The sequence below is a fragment of the Stegastes partitus genome, unplaced genomic scaffold (assembly GCF_000690725.1).
Source record: "Stegastes partitus isolate 25-593 unplaced genomic scaffold, Stegastes_partitus-1.0.2 Scaffold286, whole genome shotgun sequence".
Classification (NCBI taxonomy): domain Eukaryota; kingdom Metazoa; phylum Chordata; class Actinopteri; family Pomacentridae; genus Stegastes; species Stegastes partitus.
Window position 1 is genome coordinate 132,071 of NW_007578017.1, and position 16,079 is coordinate 148,149.

The 16,079-nt window shown below is 45.2% G+C and overlaps 1 protein-coding gene across 1 annotated transcript in view; it reads right to left on the bottom strand.

Annotated features, from left to right (window-relative positions):
• Positions 1–16,079, bottom strand: part of lrp1bb (low density lipoprotein receptor-related protein 1Bb) — a 187,997-nt gene that overhangs the window by 23,557 nt on the left and 148,361 nt on the right. The window contains exons 67-79 of the mRNA XM_008282795.1: positions 12,295–12,411; positions 11,185–11,291; positions 8,766–8,898; positions 7,578–7,684; positions 6,025–6,157; positions 5,517–5,639; positions 5,252–5,374; positions 3,656–3,796; positions 3,226–3,360; positions 2,264–2,383; positions 1,914–2,155; positions 1,427–1,650; positions 799–905 (exon numbers count right to left, since the gene is read on the bottom strand). Coding sequence (XP_008281017.1) covers positions 799–905; positions 1,427–1,650; positions 1,914–2,155; positions 2,264–2,383; positions 3,226–3,360; positions 3,656–3,796; positions 5,252–5,374; positions 5,517–5,639; positions 6,025–6,157; positions 7,578–7,684; positions 8,766–8,898; positions 11,185–11,291; positions 12,295–12,411 — 1,812 coding nt within the window. The remainder of the gene's footprint in view (positions 1–798; positions 906–1,426; positions 1,651–1,913; positions 2,156–2,263; positions 2,384–3,225; positions 3,361–3,655; positions 3,797–5,251; positions 5,375–5,516; positions 5,640–6,024; positions 6,158–7,577; positions 7,685–8,765; positions 8,899–11,184; positions 11,292–12,294; positions 12,412–16,079) is intronic.

A 16,079-nucleotide genomic window follows, 5' to 3' on the forward strand; every position in this document is an offset into this window, starting at 1 on the left:
GACCATGCAGCCCATAACCAGATCATCTAATGTCATCTAATTATATACGTGTGAAATTGCTCCTGGGGATAAATTATTACTATATATTATTAGCTAATTAGCCAAGTCAACACCTTACCCTCCCATTTATATTCAGGCCTAGCTATGAATTACAGAGACTCGCATGCTGTGCATCAAATGCGTCTCCTTCATTACTTCTCCCTCTGTGCTCGCTGTGAATAATAATAACGCCGGCTTTGTTTTATTCCGATGCTACAGACACATAAAGCACAGTTTATGAGATTTGCTCCCGTGAACACAGATGGAGAATGTAAATATCTGCCGTTTACGGTCGAATCTTTGTTTCAAAGGCAGTTCAGCAAAGTTTAACTGGAATATTTAAGTATTTTTTCTCCGACTTAAAGCGGTAACTATTACTGAGACCGAGCACTGGGAAGTCTGGAGCAAAACAAAATGTCCCAGATCGCTGCTGTATATATGGTTATTATTTTATATTTAGGGCTGAATCATTTCTATCTGGAGTTCCTCAGCTGAACACAATACTTCTTTAATGCTATATCTGACTGTGCACCAGAAAAAGGCAGAAAAAAACACATTGTGGGAAGATAAAAAACATGATTATTAACATTTTTAAAATATTCCAAAACCTTCAAGTAAAGGTTTCGTGAGAGAGAAAAAAACGCATTTAATGCGAATTTTCAGCCTCAAGGACGAACACAAGTGATGACTCAAGATTAATTTCTTTGTTTACAAGAAAACTGCAGGAAAGAAGCATCCAGCAATACAAGAAGTACCTACCGGTGGGTCTACGGAGGTTTTTCTCCAACAGAACCCTGCGTAAGGATCCGTCCATGGCCGACTCCTCGATATGGGAGTGATCGCCTATCACGCTCCAGTACATCATTCTGTAAGAGACAAAGAGGAACGCTGTACCTCCCTGACAACACGTGTTGGTGAAATACTACAAAGAAGTGCAGAAATACGAGTCTGTTTAAGCTCCACATGCAGCCTGATGGACTAAACCTCCTGTCCTTGGTGATGTAACATCTAAAAATCTACTGTAAGCACGTCTTCAGAACTAATTAACACTGAGGATAAAGACTGTTCTTTACTTGGAAATGAACGCAGCATTAGAAGGTGATGAGAACATTGAAATAACGTGCAGATCAACCGTCAGCGTGGTGTACGTGTGTGGAGGCTTTGCTGCTGTGTGATGGAGCTGCTCTGGTCATGTAAGACTGACTGCACTGAGCTGAGTAATTAATAACATGCATACATTTTCAATTAGCATCAAGAAAACTGATGAGCTGCTTTCCCACAGTATGTAAAACTGGTCTGCTGGCAGTGTTTAGACGATCACACCACAGGGCTGGTGTGTGTTCGGGGCCGTCAGCAGGAAACAGAAGAGCCGTGAAGGCGACCTTACCCTCTGGCGGGGTTGACGGCGATGGCGTACGGCTCCCCTCCGATGTCGGTGATCAAGCGGGTGCAGTTCGGTCCCTTCAGCTGGCCTACGTTTATGGAATATCGTAACTTAGTCCAGTGGGCTGTGTAATAACTGAACCAGTGCATCCGGGAGTGATCGGTCCAGTAGATGTTGCCGGTGATCCAGTCAGCAGAAATGTCTCTGGGGCGGCGGAAGTCTGAACACTGCAACCATCACAACGTCAGGTCAGCTTCATGCCCGTCTCATTACAGATGCAGCAGTGACACAACAACAGCTCAACATGCATGTGTTTCTGTTTTATCACCAGCTTTAGCACCTTTACATACATTAATAGTTCATGGATTATTTCAGCTGATATTTTCTGAGCTGCTACAGAGTTGAGGGAACATAAAACATTCATCGGATGTTTGCTCCGCTATGCCGTTTGAAACGCAACAACACCAACGCTCAGGTTAAATGTACTCACAATGTTTCTGACGTTTGTTTTGCTCTGACTTCTTTCCAGCGTGTCTTTGTAAAAGATCCCGCCCGGGTTGAACTGGGTCGCCCAGATGAACTTCTGGTGGTGGAAGAGGGCGTCCATGCCGATGATGCGGGCGTTGTCCTCGATGTGAGTGAGCAGCTTGTGTCCGTAGCTCTGGTTGAACGGATACACGAAGCTTCGGATCTCAGTGTCATTAGCGATGTAGAGCACTCGGTCCTCTGGTCCTGCTCGGCGAGTCATTAACATGTGAAAGAAAACAAAACTTCATGAGGTCGTATCACTGAGTCAGCATGTGGCGCAGAAGGACGTGATGACACCGATGACAGTCCTACCTTTGGCGACGCAGTTTCCATTGATCTCCTTGTAATTGCGATCACACGTGCATTTAAAGGATCCTTTAATATTTGTGCAGTAATGAGGGCACGTGTCAAACTGCAGACATTCATTTATCTCTGAAAGAAAAGACAGACTCGTTTATTTAGGAACAGGTTGATTCTTTATGTGCAGAATTCATGAATAATAACTGACAGATAGAAGACTCAAGCCAACGGTAGATGTATCCCAAAACGTACCATGAATCAGCAAAAAATAAAGTACAAACCCTTTTTAAAAATTATTTAAAACCTTTTTCTAAGAAGGAAATGTAATGACATACAGTAAATGACACTTGCATATAAGTTATAACAGCTGCCAAGAAGCCATTAGCTGGGACCAGGTCACAACATTCATCTGTAGAACCACAATTTATGCAACATCATTATGTCTGCATCTGTTAATCCCTGTAATCTGCCAACATGTCCGTTTATTTCTACCAGACTCATTAGTTTCCCAACTTTTAAAACGAGTTGATGCAGCAGCATTCTTTGCATCTATTTATTTTAGATTTTAGGTACAGAAGTTCTAATGAGCTTTACCTTGTAATAACATCCAAAGAAAATCACTTCTTATATGTGACACCTGACAGCTTCAGCATCAGAAACGTCTCGGTGCTAAAGTCTGACCCGACTGTTCAAAGGAACCGGACTACAAACCGTGTTTACCCACCAGCCCGGTACACACACTGGAATCTAAGAGAGGATTCAGCGCGCTGCTCAAACTCAAAAGGCCTCTTGATGTTGTTCTTAATCAGACCACGAGGTTGGACAAATGAGCAGTTGGCCATTTGCCTTCCTCTGTCAAATCATCCCAAACCAAGCCAAATGTTCTGATGCCGCGTCGAGTCTCATCAAACGGACCAGACTTCACCGCAGCCTCATAACGGGGAAAACAAAGAACAGATCAGATCAGACGGTACCTTCACACTGGCCCGTCTTCTGGTTCCTCTTAAAGCCGGCTTTGCACTGACATATAGCGTTAGCGTTGGTCTGGTTGCAGACTGCATCCTCCCCACACGGATTCGTTTTCTTTCCACATACATCTCCGCTGGAAACTACAAATAAAGACAGGACTTTGATTACACATCAGTCCACTGCATCTTAGACACCTGCTGGGTTTTCCTTTTGATGTGCAAAAGGCAAGAGGGCGCCATCCTCCTCTCGTCTCGTACACAACGCGGGCATACATATATTAACATAAATAACAAAACATCACATCTGAAATGAAAAGATGGCTGAGCTCCCCGATAACATCACGGTGACATTTGATACTTTTCATCTCTTCCGAATGCTTCTTTGATCTGGTTTTTTTTTTTACCCCCCTCCCAAGTCAGCCGGCGCCGTACTTACATGCCTTGCAGTCCTGCTCGTCTGAGCCGCCGTCGCCGCAGTCGCTGAAGAGGTCGCACTGCAGCTGGATGGGGATGCAGCGCTGGTTGCCGCAGGTGAACTCCGTCTTCCCGCAAGGCCGAGGTCTTCCAGCCACCACCTCTGCTTCGGGGGGAAGGAGAACAGCTCTTAACCTTTTTAGTTTCTCACAGCAGAAGACTAGTTTTTAAGTTTTAGCTACACTCCTACTTTTGCCTGATATCAGACAGAACTGCAAACATCCCATTTAAATGACAGTGAACTCCGTAAGTGGGGACGGATTCAAATGTGTGGACCAAGGCGAGCCCTGTTAAGTAGATTAGCTTATCGCCTCCATATAACTGTATAAATATGAAACTTAAAATGGACTTTCTTGGTGTATTACTTTTACTTTACTGGAGTTTGAGAATCAATGCTAAAAGATGTCTGACCCTACAGTCCAGCTGTAGGCTAGCTGTTTGCTAATTATCTAACCTACAAACTTTGCATATTTTGTTTTTGGTCATGAGTTCACATGAATTGAGCTACATAGTCTCTGCCAGCAGGTATACAGAGAAAGGTCGGCGCCCTGCCCCGGCACGACGCAGAGAAAAGAAGGACCGCGATCAAGTGATGGAGAGGTGGATGAAGGGAATGATGGGATTAGGGTGAGATTGAAGGGATGGATGGAGGGAAGAAGCGTACGATGGTGAGAGGTAATGGACTGAAGTAAGAGATGGATGGACGTATCAATGGAATCAGAGAGGAAGATGGATGGAGGAGAGAAGGAACGGGAGAGCGATGGAGGACGCCAGCCATTTGTCCCCCGTCTCTCCTTCCTGTCTGCTGGCGTTGAGGGAACACGTCGGGACTCTATGAAAGGAACGGCGGCGGTGATGCCTTCTGACATATGAAGGAAATAAACAACCATTTTCATTTTGACAACAATTTGGAGGAAAACAACAATCTGAACTGTGTTGAGTAAATCTTCTGTTTTCATGCAGCAGCAGACGTTCCAGCTGCTCTTCATCTTAGTTTACAGCTACTGGTATACAAAGAACTGCTAAATCTGAACACAAATGCTGCTTTAAATTGTTAAAGTACACTAAAGATCTTCACTCAGCCAAGTGTAGGATCAAGCATCCTCTTATGAACTGGATACAGGGACAGATGTTGCACCATTTAACATGTGAGAAAGAAGATCCTCCTAAACACTTTGTTTTCTCTGTTCCCCTTCAGATTGACCCCTACAGGCCTCAGAAATGATCTGAGGGAAACAATATAGAAGAGGGAAAAACACCCTCTTTAATCTACCAGCCGCACTCATAGACTCACACAAAGCAGGTTGGAAGAAGCAAACACTGCTTCTCCTGGTGCCAGAAAAGGTTGTGAACCACCGTTTGTTTTTGTTTTTTTTCCTTTTCCTGTCCCCGGCTGCACTTCCAAACACAACGCAACAATATCTGCACTCCTCCGTATCAAGGACGAATGCACCGGGGGAGCATTTAGCCTTCTGAACCGGTTTAATAAATACAGGATGCTTGTGTTTTTACATAAAAAGTTGCTGAGTGCAGCTTCAGGTCTGTGTTCTGCACTCACCACACTCCTCTTCGTCCGAGTTGTCGCCGCAGTCGTCCACCTTGTTGCACACCTGGTCGGTGCGCAGACACACGTGATCGTTTCTGCAGCGGAACGGCCTCGTAGGAGGACAGGGGAGCTTCGCTGGAGATCAGAAGACCAGAAAAGCTAATGGGTACGTCTTCCAAAAGAGTGCATGAAATCTTAAATGTAACGTCAGTGTAATATTCTGTCTCCTGGGCTTTTAAAACATGCTTCAGCCTCGTGAGCGACGGCTTCAGCTCACCACACATGTCTGCGTCTTCATCCGAGTTATCTCCACAGTCGTCCTTGCCGTCACACACCCACGTGTGCAGTTTGCACAAGGTGTTGTTGCAAATGAATTCATCCGCCCGGCAGAAGAATGCTCCTGCAATTACACCCATAAGCCCCCGAGACATTCAACACTCACGTAGAAAAGTGCATTCAAGATAATAATGAGAGATCAGTCCACATAATGATCCAGAAACCGTGGATCATTTCACCCACAAAGTCTTAATCTATTTCTGCCTCTCATCTCTCGTTCTTAATATATATGAAATCACTACATCTGCCACGTGTCCTGACTTATCTGTTATATCCTTTATTTTCTCCCTTTTATATTAAACGCTCTGCTGTGGTTCACATTACTTTCCTGCTCGGTAGTAATATTCGGCATGTGAAGATCTGAGATAGCACATGACAGTCAGCTTTACCTGAGAGGTGAGTGAACACACACATCAGTCACCGTGACCCGAGGTCACGCTCGTACCCACCCTGGCTGCAGTTCTCTTCGTCGCTGTGATCCATGCAGTCCAACACGTCATCGCAGCGCCAGCGCCGAGGGATGCAGTGAGCACGGTTCAGACACAAAAACTCATCTTCTCTGCACTCCTTCACACAGCCAATCTGTCAGCGAGGAAGCATCACGTCGCAATCAGAAAACGCCAAAGCGCCGGATGACTGATGCTTCAACAGGTTGATCCATTAGTTCTCAGCAGCTACAGAGGTGCTGGAAGTTCTGTGAAGCCTTTTCTGATTGTCTAAACCATCATCAGACGTCCTCAGAGTAGACGAAGAAAACCCAATTAATCAAATGAGACAAAAACATGATACGTCATCACTGATTTATTGCAGAAAAAGCTCCAACGTTATTTATCAGCGAGTGGAGAACAACATGTGAACGTCTGGGATTAGAACTCAGTCTGAAGGGAACGTTGCAGTCAGGTATTTTCAATCAATGCCTGTTGTGTCCAAAGAACAATGTGTGATCCTCACAGCACATGCTCGTGGAGGCGTATCATGGCACCAACAAAGGAGATTTTCAAGGATTTCTGAGCTGTTGATGCTCATCAGGCTGGAAAAGGTTACAGAACCATCTGTAAAGAGTTTGGACTCCCCACTTCACAGTCAGGGGGATGGTGGTATGAGACCACTAGAATAGTCTGCACGGTCACAAAGGAACCAAGGTTGACTTGTGAATATCTAAAGGTCTCTCTCACTCATGTAAATGCTCATTAGTGTAGAAAATACTGGAACAACACAACAAGGAAGACAGAAATATTTCTGCCTATCTGTGGGTAGACGAGCCAGAAGGGTTGACAAGACCAAACAATAACTAAACTTGATCCCATCAGTGAAACACAGCGGTGGCAGCATCATGTTCGGGTCCATTTTGTTGCATCTGGGTCAGAACAGCTCATCAATATCGATGGAACAATGAATCCTGAACTATACCAACGGATTCTAAGGAAACATGTCTGGACTTCTGTCTGTGAACTGAAGAGGAACAAGGTCAAGCATCGAGACCCGAAGCTAACAGGTAGTTCTCCCAAAGAGGAAGGTTACAGAGGAAGAAAGGTAGTGTTGTGAAAAGTCAGAGTCTGGACCTTAATCCCCACAGAAATGTTATGAAAGGAGCTGAAGTGAGAAAACCCACAAACATCCCGGCGCTGAAGCTGTTCTGTGTGGATGGACGGACTAAAGTCAGTCCAAAGCCGACGTGCAGGACTCAACAGAAAGGTTTAGATGCTGTTATGATCAGATACTGAAAGCAAAAGGTCCTGTTGGACCACCACGTAGGTAGATGTAATGTTGGATCATTTCCTTCCATAAACAAATGAATAATATTCAGTGTAATTCCTTTAATGAGCTTCTCTTCATCTACTTTTAGGACTTCTGTTAATATTTTCAGTCACATTTATGTAGAACTACAGAAAATCCTGAAGGCTTCACAAACTTTCCAGCACCAGCGTAAGCACAGGACACTGCACAGGTACATTATTCAGGTATATTTCTGATCCTGTGAGTGGTGTGAAGCTGCACCGACCTCGTCTGATCCGTCCAGACAGTTGTCGTGTCCGTCACACCGCAGGCTGGCCGACACACATCCTCCGCTGGCGCACACGTACTCGTTCACAGAACACGAAGGGACGACTGGACAAGGAACAAAAAAAAGTATATTAGCTTACAATCCTAGTTCCTCTCACCAGTAGACCTCCCTCATGTGAGCTTTTCAGTTTCTTGCTCGATAAACGACTGAAAAACTCCACATAATGCAAACTGAAAAACGTGGCCCCTGGAAGGAAATCATCTGAACCTGTCACTCCTGAACACAGCAGGAAGTTTCCATGCAGGCCTGAGAGCGTACACGCTGCACAACCTGCTGCTGGGAACAGTACTGGGCAGAACCCGGTCAGTAACGGACACTGAAACTCAACAGAGTGAATCAGCAGGACTGGACCTGCTGCAAGTCATCTGCAAAACAACCGCATGTTGTATCGCCGAGCGTGGTGCAATTATAACGACACAACGAGAGCATAATGGAGGACATTTCTGAGAATCCTGCCACCTAACTTGTTTTTCTTAGTTTACACTCGTCAGTATCTGACAGCGGCAGCCTCGAGGATCTCTGTTTCACTCAGTGTTTTTGAGCTGAGATCCAAACAATGCCGGCCGTGTGATGCTGTCAGTCGGTCGGCGCCGGGTCGCTGTGCCGCTCAGTCGTCGTGAAATGTTGTGAAAAAAACAGCTCGCCACAGGTGGGTTGTCATTTCAGCGACCTTCTCTGGCAGACAGAGAGCTGACGAGTGAACGAGTGAGTTACAGGTTCAGTCACATGAATGCATTCAACATTTCCTCACCTGACGACAGCTGACTTTATTGGGAACAATATGAATAAAGTCAGGAGGCTCATATGTAATGAGGGATATTTCCTTTTAAACAGAACTCTTATTGGTTCAGCGCTGGCCGCACACGAGGCGACGCTCAATCTGTCACCTAATCACACTCTCCTCACCGTTCACAGTGAAGAAGGGAAAAAAAATCCTTAGACACATAACAGCATAATAAAAAATAAATAAATAAACTGCATGACCTTCCCTCTAATGGAAGAGGAAAGATAATACTGCAGGGAACACAGGGTTTGGAGATGTTCTGTGCGCTAGCCGTGGCTCAGAAGTACGACTCGGCAGCACTTCCTCCCGCCCTCATACCGCTGTGGGATATTAGTTTTCACCTGTTCCCTGACAGTTCTTTTCATCTTCGCCCATCTTGCAATCTTCTTGACCGTCGCACAGCCACTTCAGCGAGATGCAGAGGTTGTTTTGACACCGAAACTGGTCGTCTGCGCAGTGCTCCTCGCAGCCTTTCTGTTAACGAATACAGCAGAAAAACACAAAGTGAAGGATGAGTGGAAGGAGAGGCCGGCCACAACCAAGACATGGTTTAGTGCCACGAGACTGTAAAATCCATTAAATGTATAGTTCAGAAGTTGAAGGTTTAGTTTAAAATGCCCTCTTTCCCTCCATCTCTTGCCCTACCAGGTATCTATATCAGCACATGATCAGACATGTGGTGTGCAGGGATCTTCATGTAACCTTCCTGATTCCATCCATGCACACCGGCCTCCTGCCTCACTCACAGAGGAGGTACAAATCCTCCTCTAGAGGTAAAAATAGATCCTCGCAAAAGAAACAATCTCTGGGGCGAGACAACAAAACGTTATAACAAAAAGACTGTAAATTGGGAGATCTGATTTGAAGCCTCATATTCTGTTGGCCTGGACTCCAGAAGGCGTTTTTACACGGGCTGCGGGTTTTGTTCCCTGTTACTTTCATTGGAGGCGCGTTAAAACCGGATCAGGGCGATGAGTGAAAAGTAAACAAGGCTCGCCGTAAAACTCGACTCCTACTTTAACACAAACTCTGTGAGTCACCCACAGAGTTTGAGAAGATAACGCTGCTCTTTGAAATCCTGTGTGGACCGACTGAGGGAGCCGGTGAACGTACAAGAACAACCAACCCGCTCCTAAACACCAGAGCTGGAGGAGGTTAAACAGGTGATCGCTGTTTTTTTTTTAAGTAATTTTTTTGGCATTTTTGCCTTTATTATATAGGACAGTCAAAGCAGAGACAGGAAAGTGAGGGAGGAGAATGGGGGAAGGGGTTGCAGCAAAGGGCCATGAGCAGGATTCAAACCCATGGCCACTGCATGGGAGACTATAGCTCCTGAACATGGGTCGCCAGCTCAACCAGGTGAGCTATAGCGGCGCCCGTGACTGCTGCTTTTTAACGGTAAGTCTGACATTGATTTATAAAGTCATCCTTTAGGCCTTCTTGGAATTTCTATCCACCCACAAAACACCAAGAGCTTCATGACATGTTGAATTTATCGTGAACATAACCAACAACTCTTCCTCATAAACGCATTAACCACATTCATACAAATAAAGGTGGACATTCGAGCCCATTATGGCCGCCGTGATTGACTGGATTCAGTAACCAACGCTGACTGAAAGGCTTCTTTCCTTAAACTATTTGACTGGGCCGACCCAGAAAGCTGGCACTGGGGAGACACATAATAAAGGGTTAATTAGGGTTGCGCTGCTTTGCATGGAGACGGATTATATGTAAAAATCACTGTGCAAATGTTGAACAGAGCAATAAATTAACAAGAATAATGACTCGTAATAGCAAGCCTTTGTCCTTGAATTATGCATCACACTGCATCATTACCAGTGATGGGGCATTTTGTGTTCTTTTTTTTTTTGTATGAATCCTGCAGAAATCTCTTTATAGCATGCAACCCCAGATAAAGGCACATTTAAGTTAATTTCTTCACGTATTACAAGAGGGTAAAATTACAACGGCAATTTGAGGCTTCATAAATTAAGACACTCAAGCGTATTTATGAACAAAACAAGCGCGCTTTGTTTTGCTGAAAGGCATGGGGGATTAGGGTTTCCAAAAGCAAATGAATGCGAGGTATTTCATGCGCTAATGTACTTGAAGGTACAATAATTCATCACAGTGATATTTCCTGTCCAGGATTGTTTGGGAATGTAGCCGGCACGACAAGGAGATTTAGATCAACACAATGAATTATGCCCACAATGAGATTATTTTCTTCGCAAGCGGCAATATACCCGTCTAATTTCGCTTCTCTTTTTCAATTTGGTTATTTAATCCACGCTTATGCTGCGAGCTCAGACACTAACAGACATTTCCTGTAAATCTTTTTACAGAAAAAAAGCGGCCGTCCATATGCTATAATTTGGCTCATGCACGCTGCAATTTGTCAGAGTTAAGCCTATCTATGCTCCTTGTGTAATCTTCACATTTTCCGTACAGTGACCTGTAATTTCAGTGTCACTCCTTACTGACCCTCTAATTATACAATATCAGTCAGCCGGTGGTTAAATAAAACCAGCGTCTGGCGTGATTTCTAAACACACAGGCCGACGGCAACACGCCAAAGAGGCCAAACTGTTGGTGTTGGGGTTCGTCTTTTGGACCCATTTTTGTGGAGTATTTTATTCTTAATAAATACATACGACACTAAATCATGCTCAGATCTCTGCCTCATTAGCAGCACTTGTGTGGGTTTATCTCCCTCTTTGATTCACAGTAAGTGGTACACATATTTCAAGCGCTGACCTCATCTGAGTTATCCAGGCAGTCGTAGTCTCCATCGCAGCGGAACCGGGAGGAGATGCAGTCTCCGTTAGCGCAGGCGAAGTCCTTGTGGTTACAGGTGACTGGTTCTGGTGGAGGAACAACAAAACAGATTCAAACTCCGGCATCAACAAACAGCCGTCCCCTGATGCACATAGCAGCCAAATGCTCTGCGTTCAGACCCACATGCTAATGCCTTGGCAAAACCATCGTTTTACCTAATTAGAGTCATTTTGTAGTAGAAGTGGATAAACTGGCAAAGCTGATCAAGATGTAAATACATTCATTGCTGCTCTCACAATACGGGGGCGGCTGGTGGCGGTGGTGGTGAGGGGGGGACGTACTCTCTGAAGCCAAAAGAAAAGTCTCGTATCTGCCATTTAGTCTGTCCCCGAGGACGATATTAGGACGCCGCTAAACAGCTGCATCAGATCCACTGTCTGGGCCCTCCCCTTGTTATCATGGACTGTTAGCTAGCTCAGGCTGTGTGTTATGAGTGGTGCTGCAACAGAGACTCCCAGCAGGCATTGCAGCAAAATCTGATTTGCAGCCCCTCCACTGTCTGCTGGTCCACCGGCTTAATTCTTCGCCATCCAACACCTGACTGGCTTTTATTTGCATTTTAAGTGACATTAATAGGTATGGGGGAATAAGCATCTAATAAATCACGTAAATTATGCACGCTCAGCAAAAAGCCCACAGCAGACATGCACATGGTCCCGTAATGCACAGGCAGACAATTGAACACACATACGAGGACTTGATTACACAACAGAGAGGGGAATTTAACAAGGTGGGTCACCAGGAAACAATAATAAAAAAAAAGTTTTGCATGAACATCCAAACAAACGGGAGCATGAGGTTAGTAAATTATAAAGAGGAGACGGTTCCACGAGCTCAGGAGTCGACATTAGGACTGATAATAAAAGAAGCATCACCAACAATCTGTGTGTGTGTGTGTGTGTGTGTGTGTGAGAGGCGATGGGGCGGCTGAGGTGGTGTGAGGGGCAGTCAGGAGTGAATGCAGGACGTCAAAAGTGGACACAAACGGAGAAAGCGAGCGAGCAGGATGTGAAGGAGTCGGTTACTCACTGCAGTTCTCCTCGTCTGAGTTGTCTCCGCAGTCGTTCTGGCTGTCACACCTCCAGTGGTCGGGGATGCAGTTGTTATTCTCGCAGCGGAATTCATGAGGTCCGCAGGTCTTTTCATCTTTTTCATCAGGAGCAAACAAACACGGAGATGAAAATGGCTTCAAAGAGCATGAATATTAATGTCGTGCTAGCTATCATATTTTCAACGTGTAATCACCGTTTCCTCAGGGTTTCCCTCAGTAAGTCTGACACCGAGTTCAAAACACAGCACGCACTCGGGAGGCTAACACACCGTAAGATGAAATACCTGCTACCAAACTTCCTCGACACACTTTGTGACAAGGAGCTGGCAAAAGTGAGGGTTCTTTAAAAAAAAAAAAACAACATCTGGGATCATTTCAGAACAAAACAGACGCCGAAGAATTTTGGTTTTATTATGAACCACAAAGAAAGAGCGAGCAGAGACGTGACGGCGAGGTGGTGTTAAATGAAATGTTTTACAGAGTGTGAAAGAAGCTCAGCGGCTGCTCCTAAATCGATCAGGGTTTGGATCATTCAATAAGTGCAAGATTTAAACAAATAGATGGAACAGGAGCAGACGCTGATCTTCTTAGTTTACAGAATACATCCTGCTGCAGTGAGAACAGCTGACAGGATCATTTAGGTATTAACCATCCTATTACCTTCACATTTACCAACACCGTTCATCCTCGGGTTCAATCTGAGCTCAGCAAACCTCCAGATAATTGTCATAATTAAAACCGTTACCCAAGTTTATGTGTAAATAGCCCTTTATGAATGATAGAAATAAAGATAATCGGAGGGTTAAAGGAGAGGAAATGAGGAAAAAAAATATTCCAACAATATATTCACCGTAGCCAAACTGATCTCCAGACTTTACTCTCAAGACTAAACATAAAATGTCTTCACAGTTGGTTAAACTGAACAATTCAGAGACGAGGGCAGAGCTTCAGATCCAGGCTAAAAACTGTCTCTGGTTTCTGAGAGAGCAGCTTTGTGTCGACTCCATTTATTTAGTGCTTATGCATATTCTGAACTGACTGTCTGGAGCTCTGTGTTGTGCAAAGACAAATGATGGAGAGCTAAAAGTATTCCCGTCTAAAAATCAAATCAGGCCCCCCGCTGCTGACCATTAGTGGCTCCAGTTATTCAAAATATCTGCATTTGTTTCAAAAGAGAACAGATGCTCTGACACTGGCTCCTGTAACGCTGCCTCAGAACGGGTTTTCAAAGTCAAACCGAGAGCTTCCTTTTTTCAAAAAGTCCTCTCCACGCAGACATCATCAGGGATAATGGCCAAGGTAGTGCTGTCATCACTTAGGGAGAAGATGTGTCAAATGACGGCGGTGGCACATTCTGCCTGGATCTCTTTCCAACATGACAGCAGGAGGAGAGAATCAGGAGGGAAGCCGAGTGCAGCAGCAGCAGCAGCAGCAGAGGACACAGCGCAGCGATTCATTAGGAAGCAGCTCAGTCACTTACAGCATTTAAAAGACGTGACACGGGAAAAAGGCAATATTTCCCTGTAAAGTCAGAGCTCATTACCAAGCTAACAAGCACAACTTCCCTAAACAGTCGGAGGAAATTCAAAGTGAAAACACAACAGCTCTAAAGCCGGATTACGTCTCCGGCGCGCTCCAAAGTGACGAGAACTTTGAGGTGATCAATTATCAGGTGACGCTGACGAACGCAGCAGAAGAAACGGTCTGGAGTCATCAGTGACCTACACAAAGCAGGATGAACGTTAACTCAGCCACGCTTCAAGGTCTCCTCAAATTAACTGACATTAAAGAAGAATAAAACCCTTTACTTTTTTTTTCAAAGGCATTCTGGGAGGAAGCAGAACGCATCCAGCTTCAAAGCATGAGGGATGGATGAAGTGGAATATAAAAGGGACGGCGTTCACTCTGAGCCGGTCGCTCGTCTCGCTGCTCTGAGACGACGGCTACAGTCGCAGCAGCAACATGACGTCAACAAACGGAGGAAGGCTGCTACAGGAAATGACAGAGTGGTGCAGAGCAGCAGCACCTGAACACACCTTCAGTCTGCAGCCGGAGGTGGACGCTGAGGGTTCTTCATATTTCATCTGAAGATAATACAAGTATATTAAAAACATGGTGATGAAGCCCACACCAGCTCCATAGATACGTTATACTGTACAAATGTGACAGCATGTATGCTGTAATCCAAGTGGCTGTGACACAACGGACCGATGAGCTCCAGAACCAGCACAACCCGCTCATACAGACCCGTGTGTGAGGCGTGCAGCATTAAACCTGGTTCCTGTGGAGCAGCCTGGTGTCATTTGCATGAGATTTAATAAAGGTAAACATAGACGGTTGTGCTCTGGTTTGGAAGTTCATAAATCGCAGGAGGCAGATTGAAGAACACGTGCGTCCTCCTGCCTTCAGATGGCTGATCGGATCCGACTGAACTGGATCTCACACAGTAACAGTCGCAGCAGATACAGTAGGAATCACTTAACACTCGTTTATAGACCAACGCAGACATTCCTCGCCTGGAACAGAATGACTGAATAATCCCTACGCTGATTTAAAAGTGTCTCCTGGCTGTGGAGTGTTTACATGATTTTTGCATTGGTGCACCAGAAACAGATTCAAAGTTCAAGATGCATTTTCTACCAAAATACCAGCAACTTGCTTTCTGCTGCGTCACTTCCACAAACCTCACACCTGTTACCTTCCCCCTTCTCCCACCTGTGCACCGAGCGCTTTGCACTTGGCACCAAAGTACCACAAAGCAAATCTCAAAAGTGGGAAAGTACCAAACTGTAGGAGCGCTGTTTATGCTGGAGGCTGCACCATCATCCATCCATCCATCATCTCTACACCTTAATCCTCACTGGGGGGCGGAGCCTATCCCAGCTGACTCAGGGTGAAGGCAGGTTCACCTGGACAGGTAACCAGTCTATCACAGGGCTACACTTAGAGACAGACAACCAAGCACACTCACATTCACACCTACGGACAATTTACAATCACCAATTAACCTCAACATGTTTCTGGACTGTGGGAGGAAGCCGGAGAACCCGGAGAGAACCCACGCTGCACGGGGAGAACATGGAGACTCCACGCAGGAAGATCCCGGGTGTCCTCACCGGGACGCGACCCGGCGATGGTGCGAACCACTGAGCCACCGTACAGCCCTGGACCATCATGAGGGGGAAAAAATCTAACTATACAAACTCTCCAGACGGTAGTAACGGCAACTTTTATACATCTCATGTTAGCTCAGTGGGTTGTAAGTCCACCGGGTTGTTGAAAATATGTGTATTTAAATATTTTCTCACATAGCGGTCTATATGACAGCAACATGTGATTTTGTACTTTTTACTCAAATGAAACAACAAACTGCTCCTTTAAACCTGCAGTCACATAAAAAGCTGGATGGAAATGGATCAATACTTCCCTCAGAGCAGAGACGGATGCTGGACCGGTGCTTCGGTTTCAACATTTTAAGTAAGTCAAAGACAAAAACGGAGGAGAAACAAAAGAGTCAAAAACAGGTGAAATGATGGCCAAAATAAAAACAGAGCCGCTGATAGCATCATGACTGAATAATATATCATCATCTCACCCGACCCTGTCCAGCCCACCATGGATCTGAGAAGAAACTCAGTTAAACTCAGTTAGACTATATATATGTCTGTGTGTGTGTGTGTGTGTGTGTGTGTGTGTGTGTGTGTGTGTGTGTGTGTGTCCTCTGGCAGGGGAGCTGAGTTCATAATGCTTAGCGCTCGCTGAT